Source organism: Ranitomeya variabilis, chromosome 5, assembly GCF_051348905.1.
Source record: "Ranitomeya variabilis isolate aRanVar5 chromosome 5, aRanVar5.hap1, whole genome shotgun sequence".
Classification (NCBI taxonomy): Eukaryota; Metazoa; Chordata; class Amphibia; order Anura; family Dendrobatidae; genus Ranitomeya; species Ranitomeya variabilis.
Window position 1 is genome coordinate 341162034 of NC_135236.1, and position 23049 is coordinate 341185082.

The 23049-nt window shown below is 40.1% G+C and overlaps 1 protein-coding gene across 1 annotated transcript in view; it reads right to left on the reverse strand.

The window, feature by feature from the left end:
* MUC19 (mucin 19, oligomeric) overlaps positions 1-23049 on the reverse strand; it is a 763086-nt gene that overhangs the window by 289327 nt on the left and 450710 nt on the right. Inside the window, exon 43 of the mRNA XM_077264813.1 lies at positions 4997-5026. Coding sequence (XP_077120928.1) covers positions 4997-5026 — 30 coding nt within the window. The remainder of the gene's footprint in view (positions 1-4996; positions 5027-23049) is intronic.

The following is a 23049-nucleotide window of genomic DNA, read 5'->3' on the forward strand; positions in this document are numbered from 1 at the left end:
TCTGGAAAGCTCTTGTTGATCAGGAATTGCCACTCTGGTATTATGAGTTAATGCCAGAGTCCTAAAGTAATTTCTGGATGTGTTTTGTTAGGGTTTTCTACTGACCATGAAAGTATGCTTTCTGTCTTCTGCTATCTAGAAAGCGGACCTCAAATTTGCTAAAACTATTTTCCTGCTGCGTTTGTTGTTTCATCTCATATCACCGCCAATATATGTGGGGGGCCTCTGTCTCCTTTTTGGGCATTTCTCTAGAGGTGAGTCAGGTCTTATATTTCCCTCTGCTAGCATTATTTAGTTCTCCGGCCGGCGCTGGGCATATAGGGATAAAAAGTAGGACATGCTACCTGGCTACTTCTAGATGATGCGGTAGGTTTAGTTCATGGTCAGTATAGTTACATCTTCCAAGAGCTTGTTCCTATTGAGGCTTATGCTAGTTCTCTGGCCATGGAGATCATGACAATGGTGTCCGATCTCAATTTCAGCCAATTTTGCACTGAAAAGTCAAACGGCGATCCTTGACTTCCGAGCTCTGCCATGCGCCCAAACAGTGGTTTACCCCAAATATGGGGTATCGGCATACTCAGGACAAATTGAACAACAACTTTTTATGTCCAATTTCTCCTATTACCCTGGGTAAAATAAAACAAATTGGATCTCAAGTAAAACATTTTGTGAAAAAAGTTAAATGCTCATGTTTTTTAAACATTCCAAAATTTCCTGTGAAGCACCTGAAGGGTAAATACACTTTTTGAATGTGGTTTTGAGGACCTTGAGGGGTGCTCTTTATAGAATGGTGTCACTTTTGGGTATTTTCTATCACATAGACCCCTCAAAATGATTTCAAATATGATGTGGGCCCTAAAAAAATGGTGTTTTAAAATTGGGAAATCGCTGGTCAAATTTTAACCCTGATAACTTCCTAACAAAAAACTGTTGGTTCTAAAATTGTGCTGATGTAAAGTAGACATGTGGAAAATGTTAGTTTTGAAGTATTTTGTGTGACATACAGTACAGAACAAAAGTTTGGACACACCTCATTTACAGATTTTTTTGTATTTTCATGACTATGAAAATTGTAAATTCTCACTGAAGGCATCAAAACTATGAATTAACACATGTGGAATTATATACTTAACAAAAAAGTGTGAAACAACTGAAAATATGTCTTATATTCTAGGTTCTTCAAAGTAGCCACCTTTTGCATTGATGATTGCTTTGCACACTCTTGGCATTCTCTTCATGAGCTTCAAGAGGTAGTCACCGAAAATGGTTTTCACTTCACTTGTGCCCTGTCATGTTTAATAATTGGGATTTCTTGCCTTATAAATGGGGTTGGCACCATCAGTTGTGTTGAGCAGAAGTCTGGTGGATACACAGCTGATAGACCTACTGAATAGACATTTAAAAGCAGCTAAGTAAAGAAAATGAGTGGCCATCATTAATTTAAGAAATGAAGGTCAGTCTGTCCGAAAAATTGGGAAAACTTTGAAAGTGTCCCCAAGTGCAGTTGCAAAAACCATCAAGTGCTACAAAGAAACTGGCTCACATGAGGACCGCCCCAGGAAAGGAAGACCAAGAGTCACCTCTGCTTCTGAGGATAAGTTTACCCGACTCACCAGCCTCAGAAATCGCAGGTTAACAGCAGCTCAGATTAGCGACCATGTCAATGCCACACAGAGTTCTAGCAGCAGACACATCTCTACAACAACTGTTCAGAGGAGACTTTGTGCAGCAGGCCTTCATGGTAAAATAGCTGCTAGGAAACCACTGTTTGGGCTAAACACAAGGAAAATTAGACCAGTGGAAATCTGTGTTTTGGTCTGATGAGTCCAAATTTGAGATCTTTGGTTCCAACCACCATGTCTTTGTGCGACGCAGAAAAGGTGAAGGGATGGACTCTACATGCCTGGTTCCCACCGTGAAGCATGGAGTTGGAGGTGTGATGGTGTGGGGGTGCTTTGCTGGTCACACTTTTGGGGATTTATTCAAAATTGAACGTATACTGAAGCATTCAAGAGTTATAACCTCATAAATGGACAGTGGTCAGAATTGTAAAAATTGGCCTGGTCATTAGCATGCAAACCTCCCTTGGGGGTAAAGGGGCTAAAATAATTAAGATTGTTTTCTTTTTTAAAAACATTAATGAAAACAAACTCAGCCCCACTAAGATCCAGTGTTTATAGTATATTAAGAAAATATCTATAGTAGTAAATTCTGTGGCATAAAAAATAATTAAGCAAAGCTAGAATATTAGTACACACAGAATAATCACATTGATTGGAACTAATATTCCTAACCATCCAGTGGCACATGTAAGGCATAACGGTGACAGAAATAAAAGCATCAGTTTTATATTTGCGCCATGGATTACTTGAAAACATCACATGTCCAATAGGCCATAAGAAACTCTGCAACATTGAAACATGCTGTTAGGGTTGGCGGATTGCACTAAATAAATTAAATGAGGAAGTGCAATCACAAACCGGGGTCCACTGTACAGAGATGTAAAACTGCAGCTAAAGTAAACAATGGTGGAGAAGGCAGTGAGCGATTGCTAGCTCTCACTGAGTTAGACGTCACTCAGTGAACAGCACACAGAGTAGTGTAACTCGCACACAGTAACGGAGCAGATGCTCTGCAATAGAGCTGTGTCACTCGCACACAGTAAAAGAACAGATGCTCTGCAATAGAACTGTGCCACTCGCACAAAGTAACGAAATATATGATACTAGATATGATCCCTGTTATTGTCAGAGAGGATCGAAGCTCACTAACGGAGCAGGTAGCATACAGTGGTCATACAAGCCGCAAAAGCACTCAAAACAACTCCTCTCCGGAGGTGCCGGATCTCTATTGGCTATATGCCAGCCCTGAATTAATACAAACTTGTCTCTGGAGGTGCCAGAATTCTAATGGCTTACAGCCGACCCTGAGCACATGCTGTCACACCAGCAGCAGGAAGACAGACATGGTGCAAGAGCACAGCCAGTAATGTGACTTAAAGCATGGTGCCTTATTTTTCTCATCTTGGGGCGTCGTATTGAATTAAACCTGGGACAGGTCGAAACATCACTCAAAAATAGTTGCTTTAGAATTTTCTCCTGTGCTTTACCTATTTCTATTTTTTCTGTTCCCACGAACGGCAAATAAATATTTTTGGGCATCACCACAAAAATACAGAGGATACAGAGAATTTTCATTGATCAGCCCACACAGTAGCAAAGTTCATACTGTGATGCAGTGACCCATGTTACAGCCAGGGGGCGCTGTTTGTGCTCCTCAGGATATGCGTGGAGGTGTGCTTGTAATTGTGATGGTGAAACAATGTCTGGCATGATTGTAAATGGCCGGTATGTGTCACAGAGGGAGTCTGCACTGTAAGCCTGTAGTATTGTTGTTCTGGGACCTGTAGTCCCACAAGTATTTGTATCGTTTATAATGGGAGGCTTGCAGGGTTAGCTGGTGAGCTGGGTGGGACTGGCTAACCACACACCACCCACCTATGGGGGTGGTTACAGGTATATAATTTGACCAGAGTGTGAGTTCCTGTATAGCCTGTGTGTTGGAATGTCCTGGAATGGACTGGATTCCTGGAAGCACCTGCTGAGGCTATGAACTGAATGGTCAGTGTGTTGGAATGTTCTGGAGGGGACTGGATTCCTGGAAGCACATGTTGAAACCATGGACTAAAGGCCTGTGTGTTGGAAGTGCCTGGGACTGGACTTCCTGAAAGGCACATGGAGAGGCCGTATCTGCAGAGCCTGGGATTACTACTGTGTTGGGGAAACTACAGTTCCTACTGCGGGTCTGGACTATCTGAAGTGCCCTGGTCACAAGGACGGTGACCCCAGTGAGACAGCTTTACCCTGGGAACCCGAACTGACAGGAGTCAGTGTGTGGAGCCGGAGCTCCTGTAAGGTAACTCCAGATAACAGGGGTTACGGGCAGAGAAGGATCTGCCATTGGAACAGACTGTCGGTGGTTAATGTGTACTATTGATGTATATAATGAACTGTTTGTGACACGGTTTATGATGTTTAATAAACCAGATAGACTGTTTATGTGGAGAAACCATGCCTGAGTGCTTTAAGCCCGATGCCAAGCAAGATTCCCCAACACACTCAGGTAGCACTATCTCACAATACACACATAAAGTTGATACTAGCACACCGGCATGCACCTCTGAAAACCATTTATACATAAAGCTCAAGTCCAGTTGGACAGGACCTTGCCTGTGGACCAATCTGGAGCTGCCAAATCACCAGAGCAGCTGACGACTGACCACCAATGAGACATCGCCCCATCACGAGCATGCTCAGTAGGGTGATTTCTGGACTTAGTCTCCAGAGTGTTTGCTCGTTTCTGACTACTGCTGGTTATCATAGGCGTGGCTGAAGAGCCAGCAGTAACCAGATGAATAGCATGAGCCTGAATAAGATGCTGGGACCGACATCTATGCTCAGCAGCACCTGCAGTGATCAAAGCAAAATGGGAGACCACAGATGCAGGCAAGGCTTGGTATCTACCCCATGCAGCGGGATTATCCTGGTGCCTAACACATGCTTTAAGCGGTTCATGAAAAAAATTTCTAGAGCTAGTGATGAGCGAGTATACTCGTTGTTCTGGTGGTCTCCGAGTATTTGTTAGTGCTCGGAGATTTAGTTTTTGTCCACACAGCTGCATGATCTACGACTGCTAGACAGTTTGAATACATGTGGGAATTCATTGGCAACCAGGCAACCCCCACATGTACTCAGGCTGGCTGGCAGCTGTAAATCATGCAGCTGCTTTGACGAAAACTACATCTCTGAGCACTAACAAATACTCGGAGACCACCTGAGCGTGCTTGGGAAAACCTGAGCAACAAGTATACACGTTCATCACTATCTAGAGCTAAAAATTGCAAAAAAGATTGCATGCATTCTTTCAAATTAAAATATCATTAAAAAAGATTATTTTTAGAAGTTAACTAAAAAAAAAATATGGTATACTTTACCCATTTCAATTGGGAATTCAAAAATGTATTCTGGAATAATGAGAATAAACAAAATCATTTTAAGAAATCAGTACAATGTTGACTTATTAAATTGGATTCAATAATACATAGATAACTGTATAAAAAATTAAAGGAAAAGATATTAAAAAATCTGAAAATAAGGTAGAAATATGTTCTTAACAGCAGTAAATGTTCCATTTAACGCATGCTTCTTGGTAGAAAAACTAATTTGTAAATAATTAAAAGTAATTTGGCTATGATGGCTCTAAAAAAATTTAAAAAAATGCTTGGGAGGAAAAAATATAATAAGAAGCTGCAGATCGTAATTCTTACAATACATTAACATTTTTGCTACAGTAGTGTTTTCTGTGAATTCTTTTGTAAAAAAAAAAAAGATCTAAATGTATGTATTACTTTCTTATTCCAGGAAAATATTTTTTTTTCAAAAATTATAATTTTTTTGAACGTTAATAAGATATGTTCCCAAAAAAAGAAGAAAAATGCCTAATAAGCAACAACTCTTAACATGTCTTATAACATGGTTTTTTGTAACAAATTCTCTTACACCCTTTAATTTGATACTGTAGATGTACTAAGGGAGCAACAATGTGAAAATGCTAAACAAAAATGTGAATTCAGATGTATAAAATCCCTTGCATATGTATAAAATCCCTTGATTCTACACCAAAGAATGTTTTGTAGAATAATCATCTTATGGTAAAACACTCAATTGAATGTATTATTTTTGTCCTTCGTTCTTTTTATACAACAGTTGAACTTTCCACTAATTCAATTACTTTACAAGAGTAAAATATGTGATGAAATAATAACACAAGTATGCAAAATTTGGGTGTATAAAAATTGTTTCAAATCCAATGACTAATTCTTTTGTTTTCTTATGCCCGAATTTAAATAAAAACACCAATATTTTTAGCCAACACATTTGGATTTTGAAATTACGTAAAAATGAAATAAAGAAAAAAAATAATTATTATAGTCAAAAATGTAAACAATATTATATAAAAAAAAGTATTGAACTTTAATTCTGCAACTTTATTGGAAATTAATTATTGTGCTTTTCCCTTTTCTCTTCAAAGCTTCTTTTGACACATTTTCTCATTTAAAAGGCCTGCAGATCTTCGCTGTGTAGCATGCAGCATTTGAAGCCCATCATGCTCATGTTCCATCTACCTCAGTATGGTGGTTCTATCTCCTTGATATTCTGATGAAATCTTTCTCCTTGCCCTTCGCTAACAGCAGCAAGGTGTTCAGGAAAGTAGTCCAAACTGGAATGAAAAAATGTAACTTTAAATTATAAAACCAGGTAGAAACCGCGCTTGAGGAAAAAAGAAAAAAAGAAAAAGAACATATATAGTGACCCCAAGGATAAATGTCAAGCAGAGCAACAATAATACTCCAATTGGTGGAATAGTGGTATGAAATGGTTAAATCATGGAACTAAAGTAATTCAACAAACTGCCCGCACAGTAAGTCTGTAATCCTAACACCCAAGAGCTTACCTATATGTGTTGGGTGCTGCGGCGTGTGGTGCACTGCTGAGGAGTTACTTTCCGATGAAGAAGAGCGCAGCCTCTTTGAAACGCGTTGATAGTCTCCTTCTCCCCCCCCTTTTTTGAGTGCCTGAGCGCTCCATACTGGAAGTGACGTCACAAGCAGGAGGAGCCTATTGGACATTTTTTTCTTACTCCTCGTGGTTTCCAGGAAGTGCTACCGACCGGAGCCCCCCTGATTCCACACTGTGCTCCACCACCTGGCACTAACAGTGCCACGGCCCTGGTGATCTGCAACCTACAATCGGAAAGTAACTCCTCAGCAGCGCACCGCACGCCGCAGCACCCAAAACATGTAGGTAAGCTGATGGCCATTGGTTTCTCTTGGGTGTTAGGATTAAAGACTTACTGTGTGGGCAGTTTGTTGAATTACTTTCCATCATTTAACTATTTCATACCACTATTCCACCAATTGGAGTATTATTGTTGCTCTGCTTGACATTTATCCTAGGGGTCACTCTATATGTTCTTTTTCTTTTTTCTTTTTTCCTCAAGCACGGTTTCTACCTGGTTTTATAAGTTTCATGTATACGGGTGGGCACTACCCTGTTTGATTCCAGCAGCTGAGGAGGATTGTTTTCTAGGGTGAGCGCCAGTGTTATTCCATATTTCTAACTTTAAATTAATCAGAAAACCCAAGGCTTTAAAACTTTTCAGCATGTTCTCCACAATGGAATTAAATTTTGGATCTTTGTTGTTACCTAGAAATTGCTTTATGACATCCTTGATAGAATTCCAAGTCCTTTTCTCAAAAGTTTTCATTTTTGTTTAGAAAACTTTGTACTTCATAAGTTTATGAATATCCGAACCCACAAAACTGCCTTAATTCAGTTTTGCTTAGGACAGTCCCTGAAACATGGTACACAGGTACATAAAACTATCTCCTTCCTTCAGTAGAGCTTTCACAAACTGCTTGATTAGTCCAAGGTTAATGTGGAGTGGTGGCAGGCAAACTTTAGTGGGATGAACTAAATTTTGTGGAACTATGTTCTCTTGTTCAGGTGGAAAAATGTTCTCATTGGTCAACTTTTTTGCCTCCAGTGACGAGTCCTATTCTGACTGTCCCATTCACACAAAAAGCATGGGTTCTTTGTGTATTCTCTTGGCTGCCAAAGGAGCATATAAAGCATTCAGATCACTATATACTAACCATCCTTGATATTCGTAGTTAAGACTCTTAAGAATAAAGTGTAAATTCTCAAAGTCTCAATTCGCTCACATGTTAAATTTTTCCATCAGCTCAAGAACATCACTGGAATACACTAGAGAACCATCATGAAAAAAGTATGGAAGGAAATCTTTTTCTCTGCTTCTGTACAATAAAAAAACATTTTCTAACCAATCAAATGACACCCAAATCATCCACCAAGGGTCAAAGGATGGTGTAAAAAAAAGCCCGAGTCAGTGTCTGTGAAAAAACAATATGTGATGGATTTTTTTTCGATATTTTTACTGAGTTCAGTGATCAAAGGTAATTGTATGGTCATTTTATTAGGCTTAGGCTACAAAGAGGAGCTTTTATAATTTTCATTTACCTCTTGATTCAGTTTGTACACAATAGGGAGATCCTGGCTCACAGCCTGTAAGTAAAGCATTAATAAGATATAACCTAAATAAATCTTTTAGTTTAAAGGTGTTGTCAGTGATTTTATTGAAAACAAGAAATAAGCTCCAGGAAGCTCAAAATAGAAAGAGATGCTCGCTTTTTGAAAAGCCGAGGAAAAAAAATCTGGCTGGTATTTTTTTGTGAGGAAAAGGCAGATGAAAATGAGCATGCTCATTCCTTCAATAGACTCCACAAGAAAAATGGTTGCTTGGCCCCACCAGGTTTGCCCCTATTAAATGAGTCTAGTGTTCAGGAGAGTCCAGATGCACATCTGAGGTATAAGTATGATAGTACTTAGATTTAAGCTATAGATTTCTAGGAAATACCACAGCATATTTGCCATAGCCAAATCTGTGATGAGTGAACATACCGTCACTGGGATATTAAAACAATCAATAGTGCTGATTGTCAGAAAGATTAGTAGAAGCTTATCCAAGACTTTCTATAGCATAAAATATTAAAATTATATTTAACCCTTTTCCGATGTTGGGAGTAATAGTCCGCCCACATCGGACTCCCTCCCTTTGATGTGGGCTCTGGTGGTGAGCACACATCTTTCCCGGCCCATGTCAGCTGTTTTGAACAGCTGACGTGTGTCCAGAACAGCTGCAGGTGGAGTTGCGATCCATCTGTGGCTTTTAACCCATTAAGTGCCGCTGTCAAATGCCGACAGTGGCATTTAACATGCGTTTCTGGCAATCGCGTTGGAGATATGCCCATCGGTGACCCTGTCACATGATCGCCGGTCACCAATGGGTTAGTCTCCTGGAGACCCCTATGGTTGTCACTGCTGGATTTCTATGAGCGCCACCTGGTGGTCAGTGCTCATAGCAAGTGAGGTATTCTGCTACATGCAGGCGATGATCATCGCCTGCATGTTGCAGAGCCGATCGGGTTGTGGCAGCTTCTAGTCTCCAATGGAGACTATTGAAGTATGCAAAGACTGAAAAAAATGTTTTTAAAATATAAGAAAATTAAAAATATTTAAAAGTTCAAATCACCCCCCTTTTTTCCCATTTTAAAATAAAACAATGAAAAAATCAAACATACACATCATTGGTATTGCCGCATTCCAAATCGCCTGTTCTATCAATAAAAAAAAGGATTAACCTGATTGCTAATTGGCGTAGCGAGAAAAAAGTCAAAAGGCCAGAATTACGTTTTTGTGGTCACCATGAGATTGCATTAAAATGAAATAACAGGCGATCAAAAGATCGTATCTGAACCAGCATAGTATCATTAAAAATATCAGATCAGACCGCAAAAAATAACACCTCACCCGATCTGAGATCACGAAAAATGGAGACACTATGGGTATTGGAAAATATCACAATGTTTTTATTTACAAAGTTGGGAACTTGTTTTACCACATAGATAAAGAAGAACCTACAAAAGACAAAAAAGAATAAGAGGAGCCCCCCAAAAAATCAGAATTAGGGTGCAAGGCCCCCCAGTACTGTTGAGCATTCCAATACTGCAAATATCGGGTATCAGCCGATATTCGCTGTATCGGAATTCCGAATACCGAGTTCCGATATTTTTGTGATATCGGAAATCGGAATCGGAAGTTCCCGGTGTGTGGTTCCCAGTGTCTGGAGGAGAGGAGACTCTCCTTCAGGCCCTGGGATCCATATTCATGTAAAAAATAAAGAATAAAAATAAAAAATATGGATATACTCACCCCTCCGGCGGACCCTGGACCTTAGCGGTGCAAACGGCAGCCTCCGTTCCTAAGAATGCAGTGAGTGTACAGGACCTGCAATGATGTTGCGGTCTTGTGATTGGTCGCGTGACCGCTCATGTGACCGCTCACATGACCGCGACGTCATCGAAGGTCCTTCACTCACTGCATTCTTAGGAACGGAGGCTGCCGGTTGCACTGCTAAGGTCCAGGGTCCGTCGGAGGTGTGAGTATATCCATATTTTTAATTTTTATTCTTTATTTTTTACATGAATATGGATCCCAGGGCCTGAAGGAGAGTTTCCTCTCCTTCAGACCCTGGGAACCATCCAGGATACCGTCCGATATTTGTGTCCCATTGACTTGTATTGGTATCGGGTATCGGTATCGGCGATATCCGATATTTTTGGGATATCAGCAGATCCAAACTGATACCGATACTTTTGAATATCGGAAGGTATCGCTCAACACTACCCCTCAGGCATGTACCAAACCCTATTACAAAAATCCAAAAAAATGAAGGCAGCACACCATTCATAGTTGAAGTTAAAGGTGCTTAACCCCTTTCTGACCTCGGACGGGATAGTACAACCGAGGTCAGAACCCCCAATTTGATGCAGGGCTCCGGCGGTGAGCCCCCATCAAAGCTGGGACATGTCAGCCGTTTTGAACAGCTGACATGTGCCCGCAATAGTGGCGGGTCAAATCGCGATTCACCCACCTCTATTAACTAGTTAAATGCCACTGTCAAACGCTGACAGTGGCATTTAACCGGCGCTTCCGGCCGTGCGGCCGGAAATGAGCGCATCGCTGACCCCCGTCACATGATCGGGGGTCAGCAATGCTTCTGCATAGTAACCATAGAGGTCCTTGAGACCTCTATGGTTACTGATCCCGGCTAGCTGTGAGTGCCACCCTGTGGTCAGCGCTCATAGCACACCTGCATTTCTGCTGCATAGCAGCGATCTGATGATGAGTTGGGCCAGCTTCTAGCCTCCTATGAAAAGGATTATCCTGATCGATAAACAGCGTAGCAAGAAAAAAATTCAAAACGCCAGAATTACGTTTTTTTGGTCGCCGCGACATTGCATTAAAATGCAATAACAGACGATCAAAAAAACATATCTGCACCAAAATGGTATCATTAAAACGGCAACTCGGCATGCAAAAAATAGGCAATCAAGCGACCCAGATCATGAAAAATGGAGACGCTACGGGTATCGGAAAATGGCGCAATTTTTTTTTTTAGCAAAGTTTGGAATTTTTTTCATTACTTAGATAAAAAATAACCTAGACATGTTAGGTGTCTATGAACTCTTAATGACCTGGAGAATCATAATGGCAGGTCAGTTTTAGCATTTAGTGAACCTAGCAAAAAAGCCAAACAAAAAAATAAGTGTGGGATTGCACTTTTTTTGCAATTTCACAGCACTTGGAATTTTTTTCCTGTTTTCTAGTACATGACATTCTAAAGCCAATGATGTTGTTCAAAAGTACAACTTGTTTCACAAAAAATAAGCTCTCACATGGCAATATTGATGGAAAAATAAGAAGTTATGGCTCTGGGAAGGTGGGAGCGAAAAACGAACACAGAAAAATGGAAAATCCCAAGGTCATGAAGGGGTTAATTTTAATAGCCCATCACAGCGACGTTTCAGCTCATGTTGAGCCTTTCTCAAGCAACACAGGATATTTATGGTATACAATTGAACGTGCTTAACCCCTTCACCCCCGGAGCTTTTTCCGTTTTTCCATTTTCGTTTTTCGCTCCCCTCCTTCCCAGAGCCATAACTTTTTTATTTTTCCGTCAATTTGGCCATGTGAGGGCTTATTTTTTGCGGGACGAGTTGTACTTTTGAACGACATCATTGGTTTTAGCATGTCGTGTACTAGAAAACGGGAAAAAAATTCCAAGTGCAGTGAAATTGCAAAAAAAGTGCAATCCCACACTTGTTTTTTGCTTGCCTATTTTGCTAGGTTCACTAAATGCTAAAACTGACCTGCCATTATGATTCTCCAGGTCACTACGAGTTTATAGACACCTAACATGACTAGGTTATTTTTCACCTAAGTGGTGAAAAAAAATTCCAAACTTTGCAAAAAACAAAACAAAACAAAATTGCGCCATTTTCCGATACTCGTAGCGTCTCCATTTTTCGTGATCTGGGGTCAGGTGAGGGCTTATTTTTTGCGTGCCGAGCTGGCGTTTTTAATGATAGCATTTTGGTGTAGATACGTTCTTTTGATCGCCCGTTATTGCATTTTAATGCAATGTCGTGGCGACCAAAAAAACGTAAATCTGGCGTTTCGAATTTTTTTCTCATTACGCCATTTAGCGATCAGGTTAATGCTTTTTTTTTATTGATAGATCGGGCGATTCTGAACGCGGCGATACCAAATATGTGTAGGTTGGGTTTTTTTTTTATTGATTTATTTTGATTGGGGCGAAAGGGGGGTGATTTAAACTTTTATATTTTTTTTATTTTTTTCACATTTTTAAAAACTTTTTTTTTTTACTTTTGCCATGCTTCAATAGCCTCCATGGGAGGCTAGAAGCAGGCACAGCCCGATCGGCTCTGCTATGCAGCAGTGATCATAAGATCGCTGCTACACAGCAGATTTGCAGGTGTGCTGTGAGCGCCGACCACAGGGTGGCGCTCACAGCCACCGGCAATCAGTAACCATAGAGGTCTCAAGGACCTCTATGGTTACCTTCCTGACACATCGCCGACCCCCGATCATGTGACGGGGGTCGGCGATGCGCTCATATCCGGCCGCACGGCCGGATGCGGTAGTTAAATGCCGCTGTCTGCGCTTGACAGCGGCATTTAACTAGTTAATAGCGGCGGGTGATCGCGATTTCACCCGCCGCTATTGCGCGCACATGTCAGCTGTAAAAAACAGCTGACATGTCGCGACTTTGATGTGCGCTCACCGCCGGAGCGCACATCAAAGCGGGGGTCCCGACATGTGACGTACTATACCGTCACATGTCGGGAAGGGGTTAATATTAATTAGACAAAAAAAGTATGACAATTCATATGAAGTGACATACATAAAGTGCATAGATAGACCAAAATGGACACAAGTATATCCAAGTGCAGTGCAGTGACATATATCTAAAGATTAACATACAATAACTGATCAAACATTAATTAGCAATTTGTACACAGCTGAATAACATAAATCGTTTTCATGGCTCACCCCATTCTGTATTCACATGTGCTCGTCGATACCGGCATCCTGCTTGACAAAATGCGCATATCCAAAAAGAAAAAATAAAGATCGCATTGCTGGAAGTATGTATAAACCCATGCATGCGCGGAAGACAACTCCTGGAACAGGCGCCATTTTAATCACTGGAAAGACATAAGTATGCCCAATGGAAGCCTCTGCATCATCATGGATTCGGATGTATATGTGAGGCTGTCAAGCGACCCTACGTTTATGATTATCAAGAAAATTAAAATAATATTGGATGAAGCCAAACATCTTAATATTATAGATGATGATCTTTATAAATTTTTGATAGTGGAAAATCCAATCACTCCTGTTATATATGTATTACCAAAGATTCACAAGTCTTTAAAGAATCAGTCGGGCCGACCAATAGTGTCGGGTAGTGATTCAATTTTTAGCCACATAGGCATTTTTCTTGGTAAAATTTTGCGACCTTTGTTTAGACCAGAAAAAATAAGTGTTTTGTAGCAGCGCTAGTGCAGGTGCATAAAGTCAGCTGCAAGTAAAATCCCAAACCACATTGGGAGAGTGAAGCTACAAGGAGATATATAATGTAATACCCGTGCTTTAGATATATGCACGTGTAAGATATCAATAAATGCAAAAGTTAATGCGAATAATTACCTTTTTTGGTAGTGTACAGTGGGCTGTCTGACGCTGTATGTTGAGAGAGGCAATTTCAGGGGAATGTGTATGAGTACAACTAAAGTAAAAAAACAAGGTATTTAGTATACACACCTATTTAGCAGAAAATATGCGACAATTAGGAATACTAGGGTAAGTGTATCTAAATAGAAATAATGTTCAGCTGCTTGTGGATTTACATATGAAAAATAGAACACAAAAAATAGAGTCTTAATGGAGGATTTACCTCCTAGATTGGTACTATAAAAATGGCAGGACTTCTAGTCAATAAAAGAAAAAGTACCTGTGCACTAAGGTACACGTTGTTTCCGAGAGAAAATGTCCTTTTACTATAAAGTAATGGAATAGTACTTATCTCCTTAGTCCTAGGTAGTCGGCTTGTAGGAGAGTTTCTGAGCGTGCTGTCCCGGCCGGTGACAGGCGCTCGTGGTGCTTCGTTGTACTAAGCAGCAGTTTGCAGGACCTGCGTGACGTTCAGGTCATGTGACAAACTCGGTCACGTGGTGCCCCTGTATGCAGTATGGTGTGTGAGAGGAGCCAATAACCAATACGTTTCGGAATTACAACGGATTCCTTCATCTGGTCTAGACCAGAGGTCTCAAACTGCATTCCTTGAGAGCATCAAACCATGCATGTTTTCAAGATTTCCTTAGCATTGCACAAGGTGCTGGAATCATTATCTGTGCAGGTGGTTAAATTATCACCTGTGCAATACAAGGAAATCCTGAAAACATGACCTGTTTGCGGCCCTCGAGGAATGCTGTCTGAGACCTCTGGTCTACACAGACCTCATCCTTTGTAGAGGATACAACTGATTTTTTATGTAAACTTGTAACAGTTAAAATTGAGCAGAAGATCATATTGGCATCATTTGATGTAGTTTCTCTTTATACATCTATTAATCACATTACAGATCTTACTGCAGTGCATAGGAAGCTTATCGGTACTGAATATACAGTAGATACTATAGAGTTTATTTAGAAACTTTTGGAGGTTGTAATCAGTAATAATTATTACCTGTTTAGAGATGAATATTTTTTGCAAATAAAGGGGTATGGCCATGGGTGCCCATATGGCATCTGCTTATGCTAATTTGGTTATGATGGCCATGGAGGAGGACCTTGTTTATGTGTCCCACCATTTCCACAATGTGGTGGCAATACATAGACGATGTCTTCCTCCTATGGAAGGGGACCACTGTTGAATTGGAGGAATTTGGATTATTTTTGAATGGCCTAAATGAGGATATTAAGTTTACATTGGTGTATTCGGAGAAAGAAATACAATTCCTGGATGTATTAGTAAAATTTGAAGATATGAGATTATCCACTGAAATATATGTAAAGTCCACTGATAAAAACAATTTTTTAAAATATGAAATCACTATCCTCACAAATTGATAGGGCCGTTGCCACATAGTCAATATTTACAAATTAAGAGGATAGTAAGTAAAAATTAAGCATTGGAAACCTCACTTAAAATGATAACAAAAAAATGTAAACATATGAACTATCCCATCAAAGTTCTAAAAATAAGGGAAGCTAAAGTAAGAGGTATAGATAGGGAGAATCTTTTATGTAAAAGAAAAAAAGAAAAATCTTTGAATAGGATTCCATTAGTTACTACCTTTTGTGATGAGCGCAATGTAGTGATGGATATTGCTAAAAAAACACTGGCCAATTTTAGGCTGATGCCTTCCAGAAATAGATGAAGATAAGAATCCACCACTTATATCTTATAAGCGTTCAAAAAACATAAAAGATTACTCTGTTCAGATATGGGTCCTAAAAAATCCTCCTTACAGCCTTCCCTCACTGGTAAAAATCAAGTAGAATGTTATCCTTGCCTTTGATGTATAAACTGTAATAACATGTTGAAGCGTGATTCTTTTTTCATCCGGTCACCAATGAAAAAAATTTAATGAAACCATTTTTTAACATGTTCTAATGATTTTTTAATCTATCTCTTAGAGTGTCCTTGCAAATTATGGTATGTGGGGATTTTAAAACCTGTGTGAATCACCACAGATACACAATAAGAAATAAAAAATAAATTTACCAGTTCCTAAGCATTTTGCAGAATATGGGCACACAGGAAAAAGTTTGAAATTCCGGATTATTGATCACATACCCCCATTAAGACGGGGGGGGGAGGGGGCAGGATTAAGCTTTTAAAAATTAGGGAACTTAAATGGATTTGCAAATTGAATACATTCAGACCGTATGGGTTAAATGTGTATGTCAAGCTGCAAGTAACATTTTAATAATATGCAGTATTTTTTTGTTGTTTTTTCTTTTTGGATTTTGCCTACTTTATGGGTGTATTAATGTTTTATTTTTATTTTTTCTAGATAAGCTGTGAAATATGAAAACATTTTTTCAAGGATCATGGTTCATGACTTACCCTAATCATTAAGTTCTTATATATATTGGATCGCCTTTGTTCATTAATTTGTTACCTTTGTATATATATTATTAATAGAGTTGCATTTATATGGGCATACTATATGGAGGTTTTTTAACCCACACTTTTTTGTTTAATGGTGAATAGGTTATATGTTACCCAATTGGCATTGGGGTTGAGATTGAGCTTGTCACAGGGCACATGTCTCCCCCTTTTCCTTATATGATGGGTAACCAGCCCGAGTTAATGGGGGGGTGTACGCACTATTATGGGTTCCACCTTAGCCATTTCCTATAGTGATGGGTTTTGAACTTGTTCCATAATTGAACCAATAGATGGACTCTTTTTTATAGAAATACTGAGAGCTGATATATGTGCCTTATAAAATTGCAGGTAGAGAGTTCATTCTATATTATTGGTTACAAAGTATTATTTTTGCCCATGTTAAAAATGTCGCCGCTATAGTGAATTCTCTATTCCCCATGGCTGCCATCCATTCTGATGATGCAGAGGCTTCCGTTGGGCGTACTTTATCTTTCCATTGAATAAAATAGCGCCGATTCCAGGAGTTTCTCCCGTGCATGCGCGGGTTTATACATACTTCCAGCAATGCGATATTGATTTTTTTCTATTGGGGCATGCGCATTTTGTCAAGCAGGATGCCGGTATCGACGCGCACATGTGAATACAGAATTGGGTGAGCCATGAAAATGATTTATGTTATTCAGCTGTGTACAAATTGCTAATTAATGTCTGATCAGTTATTGTATGTTGATCTTTACATATATGTCACTGCACTGCACTTTGATATACTTGTGTCCATTTTGGTCTACTATGCACTTCATGTTCAGTTTGTCATTTCATATGAATTGTCATACCTTTTTTGTCTAATTAATGTTAAGCACATTCAATTGTCTGTGTACCATAAATATCCTGTTTCTGCACTACTGTGTTGCTTGAGAACAGCTTAACATGAGCCGAAGTGTCACTGTGATGGGCTATTAAAATTAAGCACCTTTAACTTCAACTATGAATGGTGTGCTGCCTCCATTTTGTGGATTTTTAAAGAAGAACCTACAAATGGTGTCTATGAACTCGCAGTGACCTGGAGAATCATAGTAGCATGTCAGTTTTATGAATTTAGAGGACTTAGTTAAAAAGCAAAACAAAAAATAACTGGGATTGCACTTCTTTGTAATTTTTCCGCAATTTGTTTTTCCGTTTTCCAGGACCTGATATGTTAAATCCAATGGTGTAATTCAAAAGTACAGCTCATCCCGCAAAAACAAACCCTCAAATGGCCATATTCACGGAAAAATAAAAAAGTTATGGCTCTGGAAAGAAGGGGAGCAAAAATCAAAAACGCAAAACCAAAAATATCTCCAGCCATGAAGGTGTTAAATGCAGCATTTATAGCATTATATTTTACCTATATGTGGTTCATGTTCAGGAATTTCTGAGAATAGAAAAACCATGTTTTATATTATTAGTAAAATGCTAACTTACAAAATTGGATATTAATATATAAACAAAAATGTATATAAATAAGTGACCAGAGAAAGAGCAAGAAAATTCTGAAGATAATAAAATAAAAGAATTAATGAAAAGCAAGCATCATTATGTTATGTTATATTTAATAAACACTTCATGAAGCGATTTTAAAATAATTAAGATTTTTTCCTTTATTAAACATTAATGAAAACAAAAACCACAGGCAGATTCAGATCCAGAGTTAATAGTAAATTTAGAAAAAATCTATAGTAGTGATTTCTGTGGCATTAAAAATAATTAAGAAAAGCTAGAATATTAGTGCACACAGAATAATCACGTTGATTGGAGTTAATGTTCCTAACCATCCAATGGCAAATATAAGGCATAACTGGCAGAAATAAAAGCATCAGTTTTATATTTGCGCCATGGATTATTTGAAAATACAACATGTCCAATCGGCCATAAGAAACTCTTTAACAGTGAAACATGCTTTAAGTAGTTCATGAAATCAATTTATATAGCTAAATATTGCAAAATAAGTTTTTTCATGCAGTCTTTAAAATTAAAATATCATAAAAAACATTATTTTTATGAGTCAATTGAAAAAAAATTATGGTATATAGTACTTTACCCATTTCACTTTGAAATTCAAAAATGTATTCTGGAATAATGAGAATAAACAAAATCATTTTATGAAATCAGTACAATGCCGACTTACTGAACTGGATTCAATAATATATAGATAACTGTATAAAAAATTAAAGGAAAAGATATTGAAATGATATTGAAGCTATTGCTTAGTGAAACATACATTGGGGTTTGTGCACAGGAGTGATAGCATGTCTAGAACTATGAATCTCGAACCCACAACCTTCACCATTATAGACAAAAGCTAAAGGATTCACAGCAGGGACTTGACATGCGCCGAACAACCGCTGACCACCAATGAGAAGTCTAATTTTCATTGCACTGGTCTATATAAAGGTAACAGCCCTTTTGGTAATTAACGCCCCCTTTTTTGAAGAAGCATATGGCGAAACGGCGCTGTCGGATGATGACACACTGCAATCTAACTCATAAGCATCAGGCAATTTTGTGAGTACTTCCATTTATTCAGGATTAACCTTAGTCTTTCTTTGCACTTCAATATGCATTACTTTCACTTACGTTAATAGGCTTTCCTAAGCTTTCTAATACAAGTACATACACTTTATGGAGAATAGCTGTTGTTTTACCTATTTCTGTTTCTGTGAAGTCAGGAGTGCCAGGTTAGGACTATTTGGTCACTAACATTTTATAATCTCTGATGCCCAGAATGGTGATTTTGACTTTGACTATGATGTAATAATTTGCACGCGTCACTTTTATTTGACCTGCTTGAATTTGTACTACTTTATACTGTACTTATAATAATTTGAATTAAAATTTTGTGATTGTTAAATAAATTTATTTTTGTGCAATGGATCCTCTTTTTCCCTAAACTATTTATATTTAGGGTTTTGTGTTGGTACTGATTAATTTTAGAAGAATTGTGTTGTACCTCAGAAATAAGCTCTTTGAGACTCTGTTAAAAAAAATAGATAACTGTATAAAAAAATTAAAGGAAAAGATATTGGAAAATATGAAAATAAGGTAGAATTTTTTTTAAACAGCAGTATATTTCAGATAAAATGTTGCATTAAATGTATGCTTTTTGGCACAAATACACAAGTAATTTGGCTATGATGGCTCTAAAAAATGCAAAAAGAAAGCCTGGGGGAAAAAAATATAATAAGTAGTTGCAGATTGTAATTCTTACAATACATTAAAAATTTTGCTATAGTAGTGTTTTCTGTGAATTCTTTTGTAAAAAAAAAAGATCTAAATGTACGTATTTCTTTCTTATTCCAGGAAAATAATTTTTTTACCAAAACATAACTTTTTGAGCGCTCATAAGGTATGCTCCCAAAAAAAGAAGAAAAATGCCTAATAAGTAGTGATGAGAGAACATGCTCGGTAATGCTCGTTACTCACCCGATCGCTGTACTCGCGGTACTTTGTGAGCGCCGAGCATTTCCGGATTTGCTCAGTGGGAGCTCGAGTCCCCACCCTGCATGTTTGGCGCTCTTTAGAGAGCCAATCAACATGCAGGGATTGTCTGCCACGCACTGTAATGACGCAGCCATATTGGTTGTGGCATGGTAGTGATTGGCTCGCCGTACAGCGTCATCAGGTCTATAAGACACCTGCCACCGCCCTGCTCATCGCATTCAGCTTTGGATTCAGACAGTGTAGGGAGAGGTGCTGCCGAGATAGGGTCAGATTTGGGGGTTTCTCAGTTAGTGTGGGTAAACCATCATAGAATACACACATCCAGCTAAACCAACAGTCCTTCTAAGGACTAATTATGGAGTATATTGCAGTGCTGGGAAGGCAGGGGAGTGTATGTGGCTCTATACATATCAGTGCAAGGCATGCAGGCACAGTATGTGGGTATATAGATATCATTGCTTACATCAAGAGTGTCCATTCCATTACTGTCTGCTGCCTATTACATATAATGACTAGGGTTGAGCGAAACGGATCGGACAATTTCAAAAGTCGCCGACTTTTGGCAAAGTTGGGTTTCGTGAAACCCGACCCGATCCCACTGTGGGATCGGCCATGAGGTCGGCGATCTGCGCTCCAAAGTCGCGTTTTGTATGACGCTTTCAGCGCCATTTCTCAGCCAATGAAGGTGCACGAAGAGTGTGGGCAGCGTGATGACATAGGTCTCGGTCCCCACCATCTTAGAGAAGGGCATGGCAGTGATTGGCTTGCTTTCTGCGGCGTCACAGGGGCTATAAAGGGGCGTGCATGCCGACTGCCATCTTACTTCTGCCGATCGTAGCATAGGGAGAGTTTGCTGCAGGTTCGTCAGAAGCAGGGATATTGTTAGGGAGGAAATATTAACCCCCAAACAGCTTGTGTTGTAGCGATTTCTACTGTCCAACACCACCTTTTCTTTGCAGGGACAGTGGAGGCTAGACTTCTGTGCATCAGCTCTGTAGCTTATAAGGCTCCCTGATAGCTGCATTGCACACCGCTGTGCAAACCAACTGCTTTTTTAAAAGCAAAAATCCTGTTGCTCCTTTCTGCACAGTTATCTTGTTTATTTGTCCACACTTTTGCGTGCAGCAGTCCTTTTTATTGCTGGCTGCCATACTTTTCCTGAGATCATTGTAGGGAGATTGTTATTGTAGTACAGTCCCTTTTTTTATATATCTGCCAGCCACTGTCTGCCACTGAAACTGTGTAGTGTAATATAGTGGGCCTGATATTGGCTACCAAACAAGCAACTGTTGTAGACCGTTTGGTTCAGGCATTCCCAGCACACAGCGGCGCTGATGGTTCTCACACGAGCTGCAGGGGGCAACATGGCAGAGGTGCTAGAGGTACACAAAGCCGAAGTGGCATTGGACAGAGGGGATTTCTCACCAGGTTGTGGAGTGATTTCGCAATGACCGCAGACACGACAGGTACTGCTGCATCGATTCAAAGTGACAGGAGACAGCATTCGTCCAGTATGGTTACCAACTATTTTTCCGCCATTATCGATGTTCTCCCTCACAGGTCATTCCCCTTTGATTACTGGGCATCTAAACTAGACACCTGGCCTGAATTGGCAGAATATGCATTACAGGAGCTCGCTTGCCCAGCTGCTAGTGTGCTCTCAGAAAGAGTCTTCAGTGCTGCTGGTTCAATACTGACCGAAAAAAGGACACGTCTGGCTCCCCGAAATGTTGATGATCTAACCTTCATTAAAATGAACCAATCATGGATTTCGAATTATTTTGCCCCACCTTCCCCTGCTGACATGTAGCTTGCCAGAAAAATTTCTTGTTTTTGGCCTCCTCTTACTGACTGCTCCAATTCCGCCATTTGCAGGTGCCGAATGTCCACCATAGGCCATTTGTATGCCTACTAGTTTGGTTGGGCCCTAGTAACGGTGTATGCCGCTTCTTGCTTGTCTCCTCCACTGAACAAAGCTGAGCTTCAATCTTCAGGCTTTCGGCCTATAGGAAATTTTAAACTGCATTTGGCCTACTAGTTTGGTTGGGCCCTAGTAATGGCGTCTGCTGCTCCTTGGTGTTCTCCTCCACTGAATATAGCTGAGCTTCAATCTTCAGGCTTTCAGCCTTTATCAGATATTAAACTGCATTTGGCCTACTAGTTTGTTTGGGCCCTAGTAACGGTGTCTGCCGCTCCTTGCTTGTCTCCTCCACTGAACTAAGCTGAGCTTCAATCTTCAGGCTTTTGGCCTATAGGAAATTTTAAACTACATTTGGCCTACTAGTTTGGTTGGGCCCTAGTAACGGCGTCTGCCGCTCCTTGGTGTTCTCCTCCACTGAATATAGCTGAGCTTCAATCTTCAGGCTTTCGGCCTATATCAGATATTAAACGGCATTTGGCCTACTAGTTTGGTTGGGCCCTAGTAACGGTGTCTGCCGCTCGACGCTTGTCTCCTCCACTGAACAAGGTTGAGCTTCAATCTTCAGGCTTTTGGCCTATATCAGTTATTAACCTGCATCTGGCCTACTTGTTTGGTTGGGCCTACTAGCGGTGTTCTCCTCCACTGAACAAAGCAGTGCCGCCTGTTTACTCCTGTTACCAATTTTGAACTGCATTTAGCCTACTTTATTCTTTGGGACTAAATCTGCGTTTCCTCCTCATCCTGCCCATTGCCTAGCCACTGCTAGATGAGTCTGCTGGTACATTGACCCAGACCACTACATTCCCCTTGCACTCTACACAGCCAGAATCTGACCCTGCTGAAAGTCAGGTTCCTTTTCCCGCATACTATACCACCTTACACGGGGACAAAGAGGAAGGTGCAGATGAAAGTGCAGGTTCCTTCATGAGGTGGGGGGGCATACTCGTTGGCGACGTCACTGGCACAGGGCCCCTCATAGTACGCAAAAGTGTCTCTGCCGGTGGGAGGCGCCCCCACCGTCAAACACACCGCCATACTTTGAGGGGCCCTGTGCCAGTGCCAATACGAACGAGTGGACCCCCCTGCTTGCTCGGGATCACAGCACTTGCAAAGTTTTAATACTTACCTCTCCCGGCTCCACCGCTGTGACGTAGTCCGCGTTTCCTGGGCCCACAAAAAACTTGAGCCAGCCCTACCCCCTCCCCAAAACTTTTGCCAAATGACCCCCAATTTTCAATGCCTAACTATTATTTTAAGGTAAATTAGGATTCACAAGCTTAAGTGACAAGAATTCATGTTTTTGACATTAAAATGGGCACTGTAGGTGTTTTCCTGTCCTCCACTCACTGCCGACTTTGATTCCCCATTGACTTACATTGGGTTTCGTGTTTCGGCCGATTTCACTCAACCCGACTTTTGACAAAGTCGGGTTTCGCAAAACGCGACTCGATCCTAAAAAAGTAA